This window comes from Balaenoptera ricei, chromosome 8 (genome assembly GCF_028023285.1).
Source record: "Balaenoptera ricei isolate mBalRic1 chromosome 8, mBalRic1.hap2, whole genome shotgun sequence".
Taxonomy (NCBI): domain Eukaryota; kingdom Metazoa; phylum Chordata; class Mammalia; order Artiodactyla; family Balaenopteridae; genus Balaenoptera; species Balaenoptera ricei.
The window spans coordinates 100306781-100328556 of NC_082646.1; the positions used below are offsets into that span (position 1 = coordinate 100306781).

Here is a 21776-nt window from a genome sequence, read left to right on the forward strand (position 1 = left end):
TCTCGGTGAGCCTGTTTGGCGGGAAGTTGGCTTAGTTGGCCTACCTGTGGCTTAGCGGGTTCTCTGGTCCCCGCCTTGTTTCTCCCCAGAAGCTTCTCAATCTTTCCTCGGTGATCTCGGCATAAGGCATAGTACCCCTTCGCACGGAGGACGCCATGGCTCCCAGGAAACGCCCAGAAACCCAGAAGACCCCCGAGGTGGTTGTGCGCCCCAAGAGCAAGAGGAACAGAAGCCCCCGGGAGCTGGAGCCCGAGGCCAAGAAGCTCTGTTTGAAGGGCCCCGGTACTGCCTGCGCCTGCTGCTTTAATTAATTCCGCCATTTGGGGTTCTCACACAGGAGGCTGGAGTGGGGGATGGGTGCGCCTGGGTCCCCGAGGCTGTCCCAAATTTTGAACGCCTCAGGCTGTGCATTTTGTCCGCAGGTCCTTTGACACCTTAGAGCTTGGGCTTAACCTCCCTCAGGTGACAGGAAGAGGCAGATGAGCTCCATTACAACAGACACAACGGACTTTTCAAATTTCTTGTTTGTACCAGAATTTTTACACACTGAGGACTGCTTAAGATAATCCTACCTTGCCTAGTGGTGTGTGTACTTAATTTCTCTAGTCACGATTGCTAGCTGTATGTCCTTGGTTTAACTGCGGGAACCCTCCATTTCCCTCCTTCCTTCCTTCGAAAACTCATTCTTAGGGGTTTATTGGGGCTTGAACCTGGGGCTATAAGGAATGTAGGGAACTCAAAAGACAGGGGTTGTTTATGAAGTGTTTTTTTGTTCATGAGAAGAATGAATTGGTTGTCACGAGGCGGGATTCATAGAGATCAGGTCCTCACATACATGTTGGTAATCCAGAGTTGCTTTATTCCTATTCTAGGTGGATCTACCTTCCCAAAAGTAGCCTAGCGAGTTTAGCGGCACACCAGACCCTATGGATCCTGCTGTTTTTAAGAAGAGATTGGAGTTAGGGCCAACCGCTGGTCACCTCTACATTATTTTAATATAGGATTTAAAGAAACTGCTTTTCCCAAAAAGTCACTTCTATGCTGTCCTAAAATCTTTTTATTGTGCTTTATATATAACTTTTAAATTGTCACCCAACCCTATCACTAGTTTTCCAGCCCAAACTGGGAAGAGTTCTGCAGTTCTCATGTGTTTCTTTGGCTCAGTTCTCAGGAACCCTGCAAGATCATAGTTTCACTTCAGAAGTACTATTTTGGGGAATGTTTTTTGGAAGGGGCTGAATCCCTACTCACTATTTATTTGTTGTGCTGGGTGAGACTGAGCAGAACGTGGAAAAACCTTAGGAGATGATAAGAGAGATTGTCTATGCTGAATGAAGCAACAAGGCTTTCTTTCTGGGATGTTTCAGCAGAAAAATCTTTGAGTGAGATTGGAGCGGAAAATATGTGTCTGTTCTGCTTGGCAGGTCCTAGCAGAAGATTTGACTCAGGCTGCCTTTGGGCGGGGTTGGCTAGCCTGCGGGTCCCGCCGCCATGCAGCATCGTCAGGGCCCTCCACCAGCATAAGCTGGGCACAGCTGCCTGGCCATCACTACAGCAGGTGAGGCGTTTCCTGGCTGAAGAGCTCAAGGGTTTGCATGGTGCCTTTTTTTTTTTTTACTGCTGGATGGTCTAAAATTAGACGCTGGGTTGGTTCAGTGGGTCGTCAGAGTGGTCAGATCACCCCCACCTTGGTGACTCCTGGGCACTCAGCCATGTCGAAGTACCTACTGGGCACTCAGCCATGTAGAAGTCCTATTCTGTAGGGGGTCCCAGCAGGAATGCACCCTGCCTCCTTGCTTTCCATGACGAGATCATGTATATTGCAAATATTTTTATGCACAGAGTCAGGCAGTTATTTTTCCTTTAGTGGGAGGACCTGACCCCACTTATCTATGCGGGAGTCAGAGATTGGCAATTTACCCTTATGTTTTAATTCAGCTTAATTTTTTTCTCTCTGTATCAGGGTCTCCAGCAGTCCTTTTTGAACTCTCTGGCTTCTTACCGGATATTCCAAAAGGCTGCCCCTTTTGACAGGAGGGCCACATCCCTGGCATGGCACCCAACTCACCCCAGCACCCTGGCTGTGGGTTCCAAAGGGGGAGATATCTTGCTCTGGAACTTTGGCATAAAGGACAAACCCACCTTCATTAAAGGGGTGAGCAGTTCCCTGTGCCAGACGTTAGTGCTGAAGAAGTGTTTGTTGAAGGGATGAAAAGTCATCCGGTAACAAGGAGATAATTGGGATCAAAAATAACTGGGGTTATTTTCAAACGAGTCAATGGTGATGATACTCAACTCTTTATTGAACACCTGCCCTTAAAATATTAGAAAGTATGAAATATTGATCACCCTCGTAAATCACCTAGAATCTAAGCCCTTTCTTACCTCCTTGACCTCATCTTGTACTACTGTCTTTCCTCATTTCCTATGCTTTAGCCATACTAGCTATTTCTATTCCTGAAACTGAGTCTTTGCACTTGCTGTTCCCTTTGACTGGAGTGCTCTTTCCCATGGTTTTCTCATGGCTGGCTCCCTCTTATCATTCAGGTCTCGGCTCAATATATTTCTTCAAAAAGGCTATTACTGACCACTCTGCCTAATCACTAATGACTCCCTATCTCATTATCCTGCTTCACTTTTCCCCCACAATGTTTATCAATATCTGAAATGTTTTACTTATTTGTATGTCTTTACCCACTGGAAGGTAAGCTCCATGATGGCAGGGACCTTGTTTTTCTGATTTACCACTGTATCCCCAGTACCTAAAACAATGTTTGGCCTAGATAGCTGCTTTGTATTTGTTGAATGAATGAGGGGCTTGGAGTATAACTGGATAGGTGGGATGTCTTCCTACAAGATAACTAACAATACAGCAGTACAGATGCTAAATGCTACAGAACATGAGAGAAGGAAGAACCTCTTGTGAATTAGAGTCAATAGAGGTTTCATGGATGAGCGAGGAGTGAGGAAGAACAATATTTAAATGGAGAGAAAAGGAGGAAAGGCAGAGTGTGTTTGGGGCAAGGTTTGGCCGACAGCTTTTTAGGGATGGTCTTAATTGTGCTAGTGTTTGTCATCAGTCGCTGAGGGGTGAGGGTATTGGCCCCTCCACCAAAGACAAGACCCTTAGCTTGCCCAGCTGGGGACTGACATTGGAGGGCTATACTGTGAAAGGTGACGCTCTGGGTTTAGAGCAGGAGCCACAAATTCACATGCCTAAAGAAGCCAGACAGATAAAAGAATGATGTAGGATGGTGGTTAGTGGTAAATTGGAGATGGTTGACAGGTGAGAATCTAGGTCCTGAGGTATCAGATCTGATTTTTTCAAATGAAGACTGAAATGTTCTGACTTTTAAAAATTGTAATGAAACACATATAAAATTTACCATCTTAACCATTTTTAAGTGTACAGCTCAGTGGCTTTAAGTACATTTACATTCTGTGTAACCAGTCTCCAGAACTTTTTCATCTTGCAAAACTGAAACTGTGTAGCCATTAAACACTAATTCCCCATTCCTCCTTCCCTCCAGACCCTGGCAACCACATTCTGCTTTCTGTCTCTATGATTTTGACTAAGTATCTCATACACGCGGAATCAGACAGTATTTGTCCTTTTGTGACAGGCTTATTTCACTTAGCACAGTGTCCTCAAGTTTTATCCATGTTGCAGCATGTGTCAGAATTTTCTTCCCTTTTAAGGCTGAATAATATTCCACTGTATGTATGTACCACATTTTGTTTATCCATTCATCTGTTGATGGACATTTGGGTTGCTTCCACCTTTTGGCTTTTGTGAATAATGCTGCTGTGAACATGGTTGTACAGATATATCTTCGAGCCCCAGCTTTCAGTTCTTTTGGTTATGTACCCATAGTGGAATTGCTGCATCACATTGTAACTCTATTTTTCATTTTTTGAGGAACCACCATACTGTTTTCCATAGAGGCTGTACCATTTTACATTCCAGCCAACAGTACACAAGGGTTTCAATTTAAAATATCCTGGTTTTTAATGTTGGGAACTAAATGAAATTGAACATGCTCTGTAGCTAAACAAAACACATTTGTGAACTGGATTCTGCATTAGCTTACTGTTTTTCTACCTCAGGTTTAGAGGCCAAAGATAAACCCAGGATGAGTTCTTTTAAGTGGGGGGTTTGGAGAGCAGCTCAACAGAAAAGGCCAGGTTAGGCAGGCTTGAAGATTAGGATTCAAGGTATGACATCAGTGTTCAAGAAAATAAGTGCCTGAAGCCCAAAGGAAGGCAGCCAGGGGATTACTTGGTGGTCTGTCTACCCAGCTGGTGAGACAGGGGACCCCCAGGAGGGGTAGCTTTAAGTTGAAGTCAGAACCCAGAGCTCAGGCAGGAGGAGATTGGTTTTTTTCCTAGGCATCCAGGACATGGGAATAGAGAAATTTAAGAAACAGCCTAAAAAAAAAAAAAAAAAAAAAAAAAAGTAACAGCCTAAGAGTGTCCTAGGGAAGAGTTTCCTGACTAAAAGGGGAATGATAACTGCTTTGAACTTGTGTCAGGCTGAAGCTGCTTTTGGTTTATATCACCCTTTATTATGATGTGCATTTAAGTGAAGTTTCCTTACACACTGTTGTGGAGATTGGTCTGGGCATTTGAACTCTGTGACTAGTAGGGAGCTAGGTTGTAGCAGGAGAAGGGTATGTGGTCTGGAGAACTGTCTGTTTTTACTCCCAGGAACTGACAGCAGAAAGTTGATTTGAGACCAGTGACTGAGGGAGCAGCAGTGCTTCATTTTGTCATTTCTTTAGTCATCTGACCTTGGCTCTGATCTTAATCTTTCAGGCCCTTGGCGAGGGGACATGTATTACATTTTCAAAATGAAGATTATTTTATTCTCATTGTAAAAATGACCTGTGCTCATTGTAAGAAATTCAGGCAATACAGAAAAAAGTATAAAGAATAAAGTAACTATTACCTGAAATCCCCATTTGGGGCATCTTTATGTACGTGTATATACTGTTATACACACCCATTCTTCTACTTATATTTTTATGTAAATATTCTATCCTAGAATCTGTTGTATTTTACTTATTAGATCATATCCTAGTTTAGTCATGTTGTACCAGATGACGACCACTTAAAAATATCTTATTTCCTGGACTTCCCTGGCAGTCCAGTGGTTAAGACTCCATGCTTCCACTGCAGGAGGCACGGGTTTGAGCCCTGGTCGGGGAACTAAGGTTCCCACATGCTACTGGGCATGGCCAAAAATAAATAAATAAAATTTAAAAATATGTATCTTATTTCCTTTTTTTGGTAATGCCTTTGGTTTTGGTATCAGGGTAATGTAGACCTCATGTAAAGAGTTGGGAAGTATTCCCTCCACTTGAATTTTCTGGAATAATTTGTGTAGAATTGGTACTATTCCCTTCTTAAATTTTTCATAGGATTCACTAGTGAAGCCATCTGGGCCTGGAGTTTTCTTTGTTGGAGGGTTTCTAACTATATATTCAATTTCTTAATAGATACAGGGCAATTTAGGTTATCTATTTCTTCTTGAAGGAGCTTGGTAGTTTCTTTCAAGTAATTTGTCCACTTTATCTAAGTTTTTGAATTTAGTGGTGTAAAGTTGATCATAGTATTCCCTTTTTATCCTTTTAACATCCATAGGATCTGTAGTAATGTCGTCTGTCATATTTCTTGATATTGGTAATTTGTGTCTTCTCTTTTTTTTTTCCCTGATCAGTCTTGTTAGAGGATTATCAATTTTGTTGATATTTTCAAAGAACCAACTTTTAGTTTCATTGGTTTTTTTCTCTGTTGTTTTTCTGTTTTCTTTTTTGTTGATTTTTGTTGTATTATTTTCTTTCCTATGCTTACTTTGGGTATAATTTGCTTTTCTTTTTCTGGTTTCTTAAGATAGAAACTTGAATTGTTTATTTGAGACCTTTCTTTTCTAATATACCATTTAATGCTATACATTTCCCTCTATTTCTTTAACTGCATCTCACAGATTTTGTTGTGTTTTTGTTTCCATTCAGTTCAAATTATTTTCCAAATTCTTTATGATTTCTTCTTTGACCTATGGGTTATTCTGAAGTATTTTGTTTAATTTCCAAATATTTGGGCATTGTTGAGATATCTCCCTGTTATTGATTTCTAGTTCAATGCTGTTACGAACAAAAGACATTTTATGTGATTTCAGTCATTTTATAATTTTTATTTGTATTTTGGCTGAGCATATGGATTATCTTAGTGAGTTTTCCATATGCATTTGAAAAAAAATGTGTATTCTGCTGTTTGGGGGTGATTTTTTTTTTTTTTCCCCTGTGGCTGCACTGCACAGCATGTGGGATCTTAGTTCCCCGACCACGGATAGAACCCATGCCACCTGCAGTGGAAGGATGGAGTCTTAATCACTGGATTGCCAGGGAAGTCCCTGTTTTGGGGTGAATTATTCTCTAAATGTCAGTTAGGTTAAGTTGGTTGATAGTGTTGTTTAAATGTTCTGTATCTTTTTTTTTTTTAATGTTCTGTATCCTTATTGATTTTATGTCTCATCAATTATTGAGAGAGGAATATTGGAATCTTCAACTATAAAATTGTGGTTCTGTCTATTTTCCTTTAGTTTTTGCTTCAAGCATTTGGAAACCCTGTTATTAGGTGCTTACACATTTAAAATTATGTCATTTTGATGAATTGACAACTTTGTCATTGTGAGATGTCTCCCTTTACCCCTGGTAATATTTCTTGTTCTGAAATCTTTGTTTGATACTAATGTAGCCACTGCAGCTTTTTTATCATTAGTATTTGCATTGCATATCTTTTTTCTTCCTTTTATTCTTAATGTATTTGTGTATTTGTATATAAAATGAGTTTCCTGTAGATAGCATGTAAAAAAAAATCCAATCTGGGAATTCCCTGGTGGTCCAGTGGTTAGGACTCCTAAAACTAATACAGTGTTATATGTCAATATCTCAGTAATTTTTTAAAAAGTTGCATTTAAAATAAAGTTAACCCGTGGGAAATTCCCTGGTAGTCCAGTGGTTAAGACTTGGTGCTTTCATTGCTGAGGGCCTGGGTTCAATCCGTGGTTGGGGAACTAAGATCCCACAAGCCACATGGTGGCACAGCCCAAAAAAAAAAAAAATCCAATCTGACAGTCTCCACCTTTTAATTGGAGCATTTGACCATTTACATTTAATATGATTATAAATATGATTGGGTTTAAGTCTGTTATCTTGTATTTCTATTTGTCCCGTTGCTTTGCTCCATTTTTCTTTTTTTCTTGTCTTCTTTTTGGTTGAGTACTTTTTATGATTCCATTTTATCTCCACTATTGGATTATTAGTTACACTTCTTTTCCTTTCTCTTTTCTCTCTTTTAGTAGTTGTTCTTGGGTTTATAATGTACATCTCTTTTTTTTGACCACACAGCTTGTGGGATCTTAGTTCCCTGACTAGGGATTGAACCTGGGCCCTTGGCAGTGAAAGTGAGGAGTCCTAACCACTGGACCACCAGGGAATTCCCCACAATGTACATCTTTAATGTAAGAGAGAACCTTCAAATAATGTTATACCACTTCACATGTATTGTAAGACTTTTACAACTATATATTTACTTCTGTTTTCTCCCTTCTGTCATTGTCCTACATTTTACTTCTACGTATGTTATAAACCCTACATTTTTTTTTGCTTTACACAATTATCTTTTTGTTTTTGTTTTTTGTTAAATCTTTATTGAGATATAGCTAATATATGATAAACTGCACATGTTTAAAGTGTACAATTTGATGAGTTTTGACATATGTATACAACCATGAAACCATCACCACGATTAAAATAATGAACATATCCATCACCCCCGAAGTTTCCTCACACACCTTGGTAATCCATCCCTTTCTTCCCTCTGTCCTGACACCTGAAAACCATTGATCCACTTTCTATCCCTATTGATAAATTTGCATTTTCAAGACTTTTATATAAATGGCACCATACAATATATACTCTTTTTTTTTGGCTTCTTTCATGCAGTATAAATATTTGAGATTCATCTACATTTTTGCCTGTATCAGTAGTAGTTTTTTTTCTTTCTGAGTAGTTTTCCAGTGTATTGATATACCACAGTTTATTTATCCATTCACCTGTTGAAGGGCATTTGGACTTTTTCCAGTTTTTGACTGTTGCAAATAAAGCTGCTATGAACATTCCATGTACAAGTCTTTGTGTGGATGTATGTTTTCATTTTTCTTGAGTAAATACCTAGTTGTGGAATTGCAGGGCAGGTATCTTTTAAAGATATTTTTTATTTATTTTTATTTTTTAAAATATTTATTTATTTATTTGGCTGTACTGGGTTTTAGTTGTGGCACAAGGGATCTTTGTTGCGGTATGCGGGATCTTTAGTTGCGGTATGCGAACTCTTAGTTGCAGCATGTGTTCTAGTTCCCTGACCAGGGATCGAACCCAGGCCACCTGCATTGGGAGTGTGGAGTCTTAGCCACTGGACCACCAGGGAAGTCCCTAAAGATATTTTTTTTATTTTTATTTTTTAATATTTACTTTCTTTATTACTATTATTTTATTTTTTTTGGCTGCATCAGGACTTAATTGGGGCATGCGGGATCTTCGTTGAGGCACACAAGATCTTTCATTGCGGCACAGGCTCTGTGTGGCGCATTGGCTTCTCTCTAGTTGTGGCGCTCAGGCTCCAGGGCACGTGGGCTCCAGAGCACGTGGGCCCTTTATTTTTCAGCAGGCGGCCTCTCTTGTTGAGGCGCATGAGCTCTGTAGTTGCAGCGCACGGGCTTAGTTGCCCCGTGGCATGTGGAATCTTAGTTCCCCGACCAGGGATCGAACCTATGTCCCCTGCATTGGAAGGTGGATTCCTTACCACTGGACCCAGGGAAGTCCCAAGATATTTTTTAAATGAGAAAAAAACTTTAATATTTACCCACATATTTGCCATCTCCAGGGCTTTTCATTCCTTTGTATGATCCAGACTTCCTTTTGGTAACATTTTCCATTTTCTTTCTGCCTGAAGAGATTCCTTTAACATTTCCTATAATGTAGGTTGGTTGGTGATGCATTTTTTCCTTTTGTTTGTCTGAGAAAGTCTTTATTTTGCCCCCCCTCCTTTTTTTTTTTTTTTTGAAGGTATTTTTGCTGGGTATAGAATTCTAGGTTTATGGGATTTTTTTTTCTTTTAGTACTTTAAAGATAATTTCTGATGCAAAGTCTGCTCTCATTCTTATGTTCCTCTTCATGTGATTTTTCTTTTTTTCTTTTGGCTGCTTTAAAAATGGTCCCTTTGTCATCTAAAGTAATATTCACAGGTTCCAGGGATCAGGGCATGGACATGTTGGGGGACCATTATTCAACTTACTCCAGTTAGCATGGGTCTAAGGCAGCCTATAGTTTAGATGTGAGTTGACCTCACCCTGAGGCAGTACCCTTCTGAGGACTCTACTCAATGTTCTGTGTATTAAGAATTTTTTCATTCTGGATGGTGAGAATACAGACTGTTCTGAGGATTTCTCCTATTCATTTCTGGTGTTTTTACCTCAGCCTTATATAGTTTCCTTATACACATTTACCCAATAATATTTACTCCAAGGCCTGTGGGGACCCCTCTGAAAATCTCCAGAATGCTATCTCTGTATATCTCCCCCTCCAGCATTTTCCCCCACAAATTCTTGCCCTGTTGGCTTTCCCAAATTGTCACCTCAGCTTAATGAGACTATTAGGCTGTTTGGGTCCTCCCTCCCTGTGCTGCAGCCTGGATACTCTTTCCAAGCAGTAAGCTGGGACAATTGCAGGGCTACCTCATTTCTTTCCCTCTTGTCTTGTGCTGCCTGTTGCCCAATGTCTGAAAACTCATTTCATGTATTTTTTCATTTTTTTTAGTTGTGTAAGGCAGAAGGATATATCTGGTTTCTGACACTCCATCATAGCTGGAAGTAGAAATTCATACTTAACTAATTTTAATAGTTTCTCTGAGGATTTAAATTTTTTTCCTACACAGTCTTGTCATCTACAAATAAATGAGTTTGATTTCTTACTTTACCATTTTTTCACTTCTTTTTTTGCCTTATTTCATTGGCTAAGACCTCTGCTACTTTGTTGAATGTTAGCTGTAACAGACATCCTTGTCTTGTTCTTGATTATAGAAGGCTTTTATTTTTTGTCATTAAATAAGGTTTCTGCTACTTTTTATTGTGATAATATATACATAACATGAAAATTACCATTTTAACCATTTTAAAGTGTACAATTCAGTGGTACTAAGTACATTTACATTGTTGTGCAACCATCACCACTATCCATCTCCAGAACTTTTTCATCCCCAAATAAAACTCTGTACCCATTAAACAATGACTCTCTATTACCGCCCCCCCAGCCCTACTAATCTGTTTTCTGTCTCTGAATTTGATTATTCTAGGTACTGCATATAAATGGAATCATACAATAAATATTTGTCCTTTGGGGTCTGACTCCTTTCACTTAGCATAATGTTTTCAGGGTTCATCCATGTTATAGCATGTATTAACACTTTATTCCTTTTTGTAGTTGAATAATATTCAATTGTATGAATACACCAAATTTTGTTTCGCCATTCATCTGTTAATGGACATTTGGATTGTTTCTACCTTTTGCTGTTATGATTCAGCTGCCATGAATGTTCATGTATAAGTTTTTGTTAGAACTGTTTTCAGTTCTTTTGTGTATATACCTAAGAGCTTGTTTGTTTTTAAAACTTGTTTTTAAATACCTTTTATCAGATTAAGTAAGTTCCTCTTTTATTCGTAGTTTGCCAGAAGCTCTTATCATGAATGATAATTGAACTTCATCAAATACTTTTTTGTCTCTTGAGGTCAGCAATGATTTTCTTCCTCTATTCTATTAATGTGGTAAACTACACTGATTGTTTTTTGTTTGTTTTGGTTTATTAGTTATAGTCGATTTTTTCATTTAAATGTTTTTTTTTTCACTCTTTTACCTTTACAGTTATATTTCTAGCAAGTGATACTGTTTCTTTTAAAAACTGTGGGAAAAGCACATAACATAAAATGTATCATCTGAACCATTTTTAAGTGCACTAACACTATATTCACATTGTTTTGCAACAGAGTTCTAGAACTTTTTCATCTTGTAAAACTGAAACTGTGCCCACTGAATAACAGTTCACCATTTTCCCTTCCCTCCAGCCTTTGGCAACCACAGTTCTACTTTCTGCTTCTATGAGCTTGAACTACTTTAGATACCACTAAGTTTTGGTGGTTTTACGGTTTTACTGTGGCTATGTCAGAGAATATTCTTGTAGGAAGTACACAATAAAGTATTTGAGTGTGATGGGACATCATGTTGGCAATTTATTATCAAATGGTTCCAGAAAAACAGTTCTTTGTGCTATTCTTGCAACTCTTCTATGAGTTTGAGATAGTTTGAAAATAAAGTTTAAAAAAAAAAAAAAGATTGTTTCTTCCTTAAATATTTAGTACATTCACCACTGAAGCCATTAGGATCTGGAATTTACTTTGCAAGAAAGTTTTTAGTTGTGACTCAATTTCTTTAATAGATACCAGAGTATTCAGATTTTTCTTTTTCATCTTCTTTCAGTTTGGCAAGTTTGTACTTTTCTAGGAATTTGACGATTTCCTCTAAGTTTTAAAATTTATTGGCAAAAGATTGTTTATGATGTCCTCTTATTATCTTTCAAAATGTCTAAGATTTATATTGATAATCTTTTCCATTCATTAAATTGGTTATTTGTGCCTTCTTGTTTGTTTGGTCATTCTCACCAGGGATTTATCAATTTAATTATATTAGTCTTTTCATGGAACCAACTTTTGGCTTTGTTGATTCTTTCCACAGTGTATTTGTTTATTTCATTAATTTCTGTTCTTTTTTTTTCTTTTACTTTCTTTGGTTTTAGCTTCTTGTTTGTTTTACAGCTTCTTGAGTCATTGATTTTTAGCTTTTTTAACTTTCATTATGAATATGCTCCTATAAATATCTGCATACAAGTTTTTACATCAACATATTCATTTCTCTTGAGTATATATCTCTTGGTGTATATATCTCCTGGGTCATATGGTAACTTTATGTTTAATTTTTTGAGGAATTGCCTGTTTTCCAAAGCAACTGCTCCATTTCACTTTCCCACTAGCAATGTAGGAGGGCTTCAATTCCTCCACATCCTCACCAACACTTAACTGACAAAAACTGTACATATTTAAGGTGTACCACATGATGTTTTAATACATGTATGTACTGTGAAATGATTACACCATCAAGCTAATTAACATCCATCACCTTACATAGTTTTTTGTGTGTGTGCATGCATGCATGCGTGCTGAGAACACTTATCTACTCAGAAAATTTCAAGTATACAGTACAGTATATTAACTATAGTCACCATGCTGTACATTAGATCTCAAGAATAACTGAAACTTTGTACCCTTTGACAAACATCTTCCCATTCGCCTCCCCCCACCCCAGCCCCTGGCAACCACTATTCTACTCTCTGCCTTTGTGAGTTTGACTTTTTTAGATTGCACATGTAAGTGAGATCATTCAGTATTTGTTTTTCTGTGTCTGACGTCCTCCATGTTCATCCATGTTGTTGCAGATGTCAGGATTTCCTTTTCTTTAAGGCTGAATAATATTCCATTATACACACACACACACCCACCACATTTTCTTTATCCATTCATTCATCAGCAGACACTTTAGTTGTTTATCTTGGCAATTGTGAATAATGCTGCAGTGAACACAGGAGGACAGAACTCTTTGAGAAACTGATTTCATTTCCTTTTGATATATACCCAGAAATGGAATTACTGGATGATATGGTAGTTCTATTTTTAATTTTTTGAGGAACCTCCATACTATTTTCCATAATGCCTCTACCAATTTACATTCCCATCAACAGTATTCAAGAGTTCCCTTTTCTCCACATCTTGGCCAGCACTTATCGCTTATCTTTTTGATAATAGTCATTCTAACAGGTGTGAGGTGAGATCTCACTGTAGTTTTGCATTTCCCTGATGATTAGTGATGTTGAGCACCTTTTCATATACCTGTTGGCCATTTGTATGTATCCTTTGGAAAAATGTGTATTCAAATCCTTTGCCCATTTTTAATCAGATTGTTTTCTTGCTATTGAGTTGTCCAAGTTCCTTATATATTGTTAATATTAACCCCTGATCAGATATGTAGTTTGCAGTATCTTCTCCTATTCCATAGGCTGTCTTACAACACTTGTAATTGCCTTTTTGATTATAGCCATCCTAGTGGGTGTGAAATAGTATTTCATTGTGGTTTTGATTTGCATTTCCCTAATGACTAATGATGTTTAGCATCTTTTCATGTGCCACTATTTGTATATCTTCTTTGGAGAAATGTCTGTTGAAATCCTTTGTCCATTTTTTTTTTTTGGCTGCACTGTGCAGCTTGCCAGATCTTAGTTCCCCAACCAGGGATTGAACCCTGGGCCACGGGAGTGAAAGCGCCAAGTCCTAACCACTGGACCGTGAGGGAATTCCCTTTGTCCATTTTTAAATTAGGTCTATTTTTTAAATGTATACTAATTACAATTATTTTAAAGCCTGTGTCTAATAGCACCAATACCTGGATCTCCTGTGAGTGTCTTTCAACTGTTGTTTTTTCTTTTAGTTATTGGTTATTTGATATTCTGGATAATTTTAGATTTGATGCCAAATATTGCACATAAAAACTTGTAGAGATATAATTTGAAGTTTTGAGTGCTGTTATTTTCCTCCAGAAAGAATTTTTTTCCTCTGGCAGGCAGGTCAGGTGGAATCAGATCATCTTAATCTGATCAGCGATTGAAATGATTTGAATCTGGACTTCAGTCTTTGTGAGGGATGGTCTGTTTCCAGTTTGCTCTTATTTTTAGGGTTTCGGGGATCCTAACTGAAAGCTGGGTTTTTTCCAAGACCTCTCCTCCTTGACAGGTCTGAACTCCAGTTTTTGCCCCTCTTGAGACTGACAGAACCTCTGCTCAACTTCTCAGTCACCACTTTCTTATCTGCATACGCCTCAAGAGGAAAAGCAGCATCGAAATGTCAGGCCTACCTCTCTGCTTCTCTTCTCTCTAGGAGGCTGGACTTCAGGTCCTTGATGCCTTGATAGCTCTTCTTTGACTTCAGAAACTTTCCTTTGAAAACGTGTATTTTATCTGTCTTTTCTAGTTTTTCTTGACAGAAGGTTGGCCTGACACCAGCTAACCCACCATCACTGGAATTGGAAGTCTCAAACGTATTTCTTTTTCATATTTTGTCCAGGTTTGGTTAGTCCTTCTCAGTGCAAGAGTTGGTCATAACCATTTAGCCCACCCTTGCTAGAACACTCATGCGTTTTACCTTAAACTGTTTACATTTGTGTTTATTACTAACGCTTTGACATAGGGCCAGTCCTTTTCTTGGAGTAAGTGTTCACTGATAAGGGTTCATCTGGTCTTATATAAACCATATCCATAATGCCTTTTTTATAGGGTCTAGTTTCCATTCCCCAAAAGAGACATAATTTAAAATTAGTTGTGGAGCAATCTGATTGCAGATTCTTTTTAAATTTTTATTACTGTTTCCCACCCTAATTGTTTATAAGTATCTCACCCATGCTTAATTCAACAACTATTATTTTTAGCAAATCATTTTTATCTAGTTTTTCCAAAGTGTTCGTATGGATTTCATAGAAATAACAATAGTCTTTCTTTTTGCACATATTTCATCAGTTTAATTAAATTACATGTTTGATGAAATGTTTTAAGTGTTTAAAGTTTAATAAATCACATCATGTAAATTAAGTTACATGATTACAGTACAAACTACAACTGGCATATATAGGTTTAAGAACAAACACAACTAACCCTTCGTAAGCATAGAACTCAGCTAGTGGGAGCAGATTATCTTACAGCAGCAAGGGTTTGGTGAACCATGGGCATCAGTTAGAATGTTTTATAGAGGGAATGGAAAGTACCAGTTAGTATGCTGATTGAGTTAAGTGGATGTTGTATAAGAGGCCTTGTAGAACTAAGGCTGGGATAGCAACAGCATACGGGAGAAGTGGAGGAGGAGCCTTGAGGATGTAAAGTTCTTAAAACAGTGCTTGATCTATAATAAGCACTTAATAAGGTTATGCTACTGATGTTATCATGATTATTTTCATCATCATTGTCTGAGATGTCTGGAAAAAAACAGGAAGGAGCTCAGATCTGACATCAGCCCTCCTAACCCAGCCACTGTTCCAAGCTGAAGCTCTTCTGAAAAGAGCACTTATATCATAAACAGATTATGGTACATCCACACAATGGAATACTCAGCAATAAAATGGAACGAACTATAGATACAGACAGCAAGTTGGATGAAACTCAAGGGCATTACACTGAGTGAAATGAAAGAAGCCAGTCTCAAAAGGCTGCATACCGTATGATTCATTTATATGAGTCTGTCAAAGGCAAAACTATTGTATAGTGATAGAGAACGGATCAGCGGTTGCCAGGGGATAGGAGTCGGGGGGGAGGATGGGACTACAGTGGGAGAGCGCAAGGGATTTTTGGGGAAGTGACACAACTGTCCTGCACCCTAATTTTGGTGGTGGTTATTCAAATCTATACATGTGTTAAATAAAATTCATAGAACTGTATACCAAAAACAACAAAATTACTGTATGTTAATTAAAAAGTATAAAATTAAAACTAAAACCTTAAGAAACAGAGTACTGTGGAGAGCATCCTACTGTCTAGGCATCTAAACTGGCCTGGCCCCAAGTGCAGTCTGGCTGGCTCTTGTGTCTGAGCGGAGTTACGTGCACCCAGGCTTCGTCCTCTTCCTGGGCCGTTGTCACTCACTGGCTTTTTTCTTCCTTGTGTTAGATTGGAGCTGGAGGGAGCATCACTGGGCTGAAGTTTAACCCTCTCAATACCAACCAGTTTTTCACCTCCTCAATGGAGGGAACAACTAGGCTGCAAGACTTTAAAGGCAACACTCTCCGAGTTTTTACCAGCTCAGGCACCTGCAAGTGAGTAGTTTAACTCAGAGGGGAAAGGGCTTCTAGGCTCTCGGTGTAGTTCTGGCGAGAGCATCCAGGTCCCATTTCTTTTACCCAAACCTGGCACAGGGAAGAAAGGAAAGGTGTTAGCTCCTTTCCACGCTTCCCTCTCTTTCTCAGACTTTTTCTTTAGCTGCCCTTACTCTGGGCCAGGTGGGTTTCTGCTTCAGGGAGCGGTTCTGGAGCTTCAGCTTTTCTCAGCATGGGAAGCTTCAACTCTTCTGTCAGTCATTCCTGTATTAGACTAGACCTTAATTCTCACTGGACAAGTCAACGTGGCATTTGCCTAGAAAGCCACTTAAAGCCTGGAGCAGGAATGAAGAACTTAAGATTCCATTCCTTGCATTCACTGGGATGTAATGACCTGACCAGTTCCTTGATGGAAGCTTAAATGGATATAATCATGTCCGTAAAGCACTTTGGACTCCCCAAGAGCAAGTGGCTGGAGAAATTACAAAATGCTTGTCACTTTGATTTCTAGCCAGAGATACGACTCTGCTCCCTAAGTTATTTGGGGGTGTGGGGGTCTAACTAGTACTGGGCTACCCCACAGGGGTAAGAAATACAGGAGCAGTAGGACAGGTGACAGAATGGACTTACTCTTCCACAAGAAGCCCTCCCCCTGAAAGATGTTTACAAGGGATGCAAAAGGCAGTGTAGCAAGGATTTGAGGGGAAAAAATGTGAATCTGAGCTCTCCTGGCTGGGCATCAGGATCCCTGAAGCACCCTCCAACCCCATCTCTTCACATCATGTAGTCCGAGGGACAAAAGAGCAAGATACAGCTTCTGAGTTGTGTGTGCCTTTCCCCCTGAATGCTCAGAAGGGGGCAGAAGTTCCTTTCTAGCCAGCTGTGAGGAACAGAGCTGGCCAGTCCCTGTTTGGTGTGTCACATCTCCTTTGGCCCGAAGGGTGGAGAGTGAAGGGAGAAAGCAATACCCGAGTCTTCCTCAGGACCCAGGGCTGAAGGGGGTGAGCCTGCCTGGGGACCTGCCTTATGGCTCTGGGTTTGGCTGCTTCAGGGACTCTCAGTAGCTGAGGCTCCTGGGCCCAGCAGTAACTGGACAAGTTTCTGAGCCCCACCACCCCCCATAACCTCTGTGGGGATGGTAGACAAGTCTGAGTGCTCCTCACTGGGAGTCCATGACAGGTTATTCATTCATTCAACAAATATTTATTGACTGTCTAATATACGTGAGCTGCAACAGTGAATAAATGGAACTTGCCTCTGTCCCCAAGAATCTTACAGCACAGTCTCTCCCTCCAGCGTCTGGTTTTGCAGCCTGGATGTGTCTGTCAAAAGCCGAGTGGTGGTCACAGGAGATAACGTGGGTAACGTGATCCTGCTGAACATGGACGGCAGGGAGGTGCGTTCTCTGGAGCCCAGGTCCTCCCCTTCCCTCCCTGACCCCCAGTCTCGGTTCTGCACCGGCCCCCACCTGAACCGAGCTCTTCTCTGCAGCTTTGGAATCTGAGAATGCACAAAAAGAAAGTGACCCACGTGGCCCTGAACCCGTGCTGTGATTGGTTCCTGGCCACAGCCTCCGTAGATCAAACAGTGAAAATCTGGGACCTGCGCCAGGTTAGAGGGAAATCCAGCTTCCTCTACTCGCTGCTGCACAGGCATCCCGTCAATGCAGGTGTGATATACCAGACCTCGTCCTTCCTGCAGACCCTGCTGACCCGACCGCTTCAGGGGTTTTCCCTCAAAGTGTAGAAGCCACTAGGCCAAACCTTTATACCCCTGATAGCATCGGCCAAGCTGAAGTCCTGAAGCCTTTCTGACTCTAGCTGCTCGTATCAGCTGCTGAGCCTGTAGGATGTTTTTGTTCGCAGCCCAGATTCACCTCCCTTCCACCTGTCTCTAGAAAGGAGAGGGAGGGAGGGTGCCCCTGCAAGAGGCCTGTGAGGGCCAGGACAACAGGGGGCCCGTGGTTCCCCGAGCTCAGGGGCTTTTCACTTTGCCAGCTCATTTCAGTCCCGACGGTGCTCAGCTCCTGACCACTGACCAGAAGAGTGAGATCCGGGTTTACTCTGCCTCCCAGTGGGACTGCCCACCAAGCCTGATCCCACACCCTCATCGCCACTTCCAGCACCTGACACCCATCAAGGTAAGTAATGGAGGGAAGGGAGCTGTGATCGTGGGATGGATCAGGTCTACCAGGGTGGGGAGAATGGGGCAGATACAGAAGCCTTCAATGCTAGACCTCTTCCTGCACTGACACAAAGCAGTCTCTTATTCTCTGGCTCTCTCTGCACCTTTTGTCCAGCTCTGTGATCCCATTTTGCTGAGTTTTCTTCATGTCTCTTTGATAAGCTTATTTCCCTGAGTTTTTTCCACGCAGCCCAGATCTCACTGTGGGCACTTTCTGAGATCCTAACCCTCTGTTCTGCCCTTAGTTTCAGTTACCTGTGTGTGCAGCTGATCTGCAAGCTAACCTTAGCCTTCATTAGCGGCTTCTCTAGCCTCAGTCCCTAAGGCTTACAGTCTTCAAGTCCTGTGATTCTTTCCTGCTCATGCCCCAAGCAGTCTGAACTCTTGCCAGTCCTTCTGCTTTACCAGTATATATTCTTTTCTAGAACCACAGTCCCTCTTCAGACCTCCAGATCTCATGCCTGTACTTCTTTAGTCAGTATAGCATAGTTCAGGCAGGCGGACACCCCTGGGGTTAGAATCCTTGAGCAAATTACTCAAATTTTGGATCCCAGTTTCCTGGTCTATAAAAAGCGAATAATAGTATCTGACTGACAAGGTGGTTGTGAGGATAAATCTTTATACTTAAAGCACGTGGCAACGTGCTTAGCGCCTAGTAAGTACTCAGTAAACAGTGATTACTTGGTAGTAGAGTGGCCCCCACGTACCTCAAATCAAATCCAAGCTCTCAGTAACATCAGGGTCCTTGAGCAGTTGGTGTTCCCCATTGATCCTTCCTTCCTTATCTCCCACTTGGTATCCAGCCAGCCCAACCAACAGCATCCCAGGTGTGACTTGTTTGTGACTTATTTCCAAGCCACTGCTGGTAGCACTTCTTCCTTCCTGCTAACCATGTCGTTTCTCCTTCAGAACTTCCTTGAACAGCTTTCTTGGGAAAATCCCATCAAGTTCTGTCATCCCAATAACTGCCCCATTTGTTCTGAGCAGGGTGATCTGAGGAACACAGGTGTCCTCCCCTTTCTCAGTCACTAGCCATTTTCTACTCAACTCATTGACGTTGATGGAGGAGGGAGAGTAGTGGGATTACTTCAGAACTTATTAAGTCCTATTTGGTTTTGGTTACCAGAGGCATTTCGCTTTGTTGCAGGCTTACCTCTTTGGTTCATGTCTGGGTCGGGCTGATGTTAAAACATTTATCAGTTGGTATGATCTCAGGAAATGCAAAGGAGAGAGAAGGCCTGAAGGTGTCCTAAGGGTCAGGGAGGCCAGCTGGGGATTTTAAATTTGCAACAGTAGATGCACACGCACTTGAAAACCATTCTTGTTGTTTCATGTAGGGTCTTATCTCCATTATTAAATTGTGGGCAATTGTATTAACAATTGTTGTTAGTGGCAAAGATACTTTTGATGTCCCTCTTGACAGTGTTCTGTGTTTACTCTTGTGACCTGCCTCTCCATCTCCTAGGCAACCTGGCATCCTCGGTACAACCTCATTGTCGTGGGCCGATACCCAGATCCTAATTTCAAAAGTTGTACCTCCCATGAATTAAGGACGATCGATGTGTTTGATGGAAGCTCAGGAAAGATGATGTATCAGCTGTATGACCCAGAATCTTCTGGTATCATGTCGGTGAGGCTTGGGCCCTCAAATAATAATGGGAGGAAGCAGGGATTCACCCTACCTTATTGGATCAAAAACGACCAGAAATTAATCCTCATGTGCCCTTCTCCCAGTACCTTCATTCCCTCCTCATGCTTATCCCCTTGTCTCTGCAGCTCAATGAGTTCAATCCCATGGGGGACACACTGGCCTCTGTGATGGGTGAGTGAATCTCAGGCTGGTAAAGCCCACCCTACTCCCCAAGGTTCAGGGCAGGCTAACCTCAGCTTAGTGCTGCTCCATTCACCCTAGGGTCGTAGTCAGTAAAGATGATGACCAGGGGACAGCGGGCTCTTCGGCCTAGGCCCTCCATCCCTCTTGCTTTGTCTTGGTCACAGCAGTGCCTGGCTGCTGCTCAGTTTCCTGGTATCTCCTTACCAAGTCCTAGGTTCCCCACGCCAGCCCCAAGTTTTCGGAGGCTGATAATGGAAGGTAAGAGTCAGACTGGTCTCACTCCTCCTAGGTTATCACATTCTCATTTGGAGCCAGGAGGAAGCTTGGAAGCGGAAATGAAAGACATTAATGAAGGTGGGGGCCAAGCAAGGGCTTGGAGCCCCATGAGAACAAGTTCTGCGAGAAGAGGCGGCTTTGTGTTAAAGGGCCAGAGGTATCCGAGTCTTAGGGTTGGCGCAGGGGCACTGGGACTGGGACACGGCATGTGCTGTTCTGGACGTAGCTCCAGAAACTCCAGAGGTGGCGCCCCAGCTGCCCCAAGGGTCCTTGCTATATGTAGCCTGGAGCCAAGCTTCTCTTTCTCCTCTCTGACATGCAGTGGCAGAGGATCAGGTACTGGTTTTCGATTTGTGCTCACTATTCACATGGCCAATAAAACCATACCCAACTGAGCTTCTGAGTGGATCTTCCAGCACTGACCTGGTCAAAGGGCTTCTCAGGTCCCCAAAATGAAGAAAAGGCACAGAGAACAGCACTGAGAGTCCAAAACCTTCATTCTCTGGAAGCTGTCTCAGCCCCATTCTGGGCCACAGTCAGGAGCTGTTCAGCTCACAGCCTGCCAGCTGGAGATCCCTGGCAGATCCCAGGAGATCCCAGCCTAGATGAGAGGGATAGTAGTTTCATGATTCTGTACCACAGCTCACCCCCCCCCCCCACCTCCCCCGACTCCCTCCCAAGTACACACATCCTTCCGACCTGCTCAAGGTGCAGGGGTGACAAAGATGCTGGAAGCACTATGTCTGACTCCAGTTAATGGTGGCTTCAGCTGGACAAAGGAAAACTTCGCTGGCTGGCTCTTGGGTGATCTGGTTCCTTGGTGGCCAGTGTTTGTACCCCCAGTGTTGTGCAGTTTTTCCCACTAAAATAAGCACTGAGAGGCAGGACTGTGTCCTCTGGGCCATTTGCCAAAGACTCTGGGTTGGAAGAGAGAGTGAGCAGGGCTCGATGCAGAGGCACAGCAGATCAAGCAGCAACTCCTTCAGTCTTTTTATCCTAGGTCCTGAGTGAAACTTGAATACTCATCTACATTTCAGGTCCTTAGAAGGGAGCATGGAGGAGGCAAATCCTGTTTGGAGAAAGCCAGCATCCAACACAGTACTTGGTTAACATCAGGCACATGAATGCTGAGTGACAGGTGCCACGGGCCAAGCTGAGCCCCACTTGTTCATCTAGGTTGGGGTGATCAGAGGGAGGCCCAACCCAGGGTCTCCTGTCCATGGGCTGGGGAGCAGCAACAGTCAGGAGCAAGGCCCAGCCCACCTCCCCTAGGAGGCAGAGGGAAGGGGGCTGAGTGGTTGTCAGGCGTGATCCTCCCCGTCTGGAACGTGGCGGTAGCCAGGAGGCTGGGCCTGCGTCCGGAAGAGGACGGTGAGGAGCAGCACTACGAGGAGGAAGAGGATGGAGCCACATACAGCCAAGGCCACGGTCACCTCTGAGCACGGGGCGGGGACGGGGAGAGAAAG

General features: G+C 41.8%; 2 protein-coding genes across 4 annotated transcripts in view; one reads left to right on the top strand and one right to left on the bottom strand.

Moving 5' to 3' along the window:
* On the top strand, window positions 1-20705 carry DDB2 (damage specific DNA binding protein 2). 2 transcript variants are annotated; one of them, XM_059931566.1, is made up of 10 exons: window positions 1-282; window positions 1425-1558; window positions 1964-2155; window positions 15871-16016; window positions 17313-17412; window positions 17508-17685; window positions 18014-18156; window positions 19666-19830; window positions 19977-20022; window positions 20324-20705. In XM_059931566.1, the coding sequence occupies exons 1-10, from the start codon at window positions 156-158 to the stop codon at window positions 20371-20373; spliced, it is 1281 nt and encodes a 426-aa protein (XP_059787549.1). In that variant the 5' UTR covers window positions 1-155; the 3' UTR covers window positions 20374-20705. The 2 variants fall into 2 exon arrangements, with proteins under 2 accessions (XP_059787549.1, XP_059787550.1); XM_059931567.1 differs by lacking the exon at window positions 1964-2155.
* The window catches only part of ACP2 (acid phosphatase 2, lysosomal), a 9515-nt gene continuing 6541 nt past the window's right edge, over window positions 18803-21776 (bottom strand). The window contains exons 11-12 of one of the 2 annotated variants that reach the window (XR_009504702.1): window positions 21010-21745; window positions 18803-20911 (exon numbers count right to left, since the gene is read on the bottom strand). Coding sequence is in view for 1 of the 2 variants with exons in the window: in XM_059931569.1 (XP_059787552.1) it covers window positions 21612-21745 (134 nt within the window). In the remaining variant the exon portion in view is untranslated. Of the gene's footprint in view, window positions 20912-20981; window positions 21746-21776 lie in introns of those variants that run through there. The other variant, XM_059931569.1, reaches the window with a different exon arrangement.

Excerpts from the sequence above, each read along its gene's own strand:
- DDB2 (XM_059931566.1), top strand. The coding sequence starts at position 156 with ATGGCTCCCAGGAAACGCCCAGAAACCCAGAAGACCCCCGAGGTGGTT. Across the intron at positions 17,686-18,013 it reads CAGGCATCCCGTCAATGCAG|CTCATTTCAGTCCCGACGGT; the intron begins GTGTGATATACC and ends TCACTTTGCCAG. Across the intron at positions 18,157-19,665 it reads AGCACCTGACACCCATCAAG|GCAACCTGGCATCCTCGGTA; the intron begins GTAAGTAATGGA and ends TCCATCTCCTAG.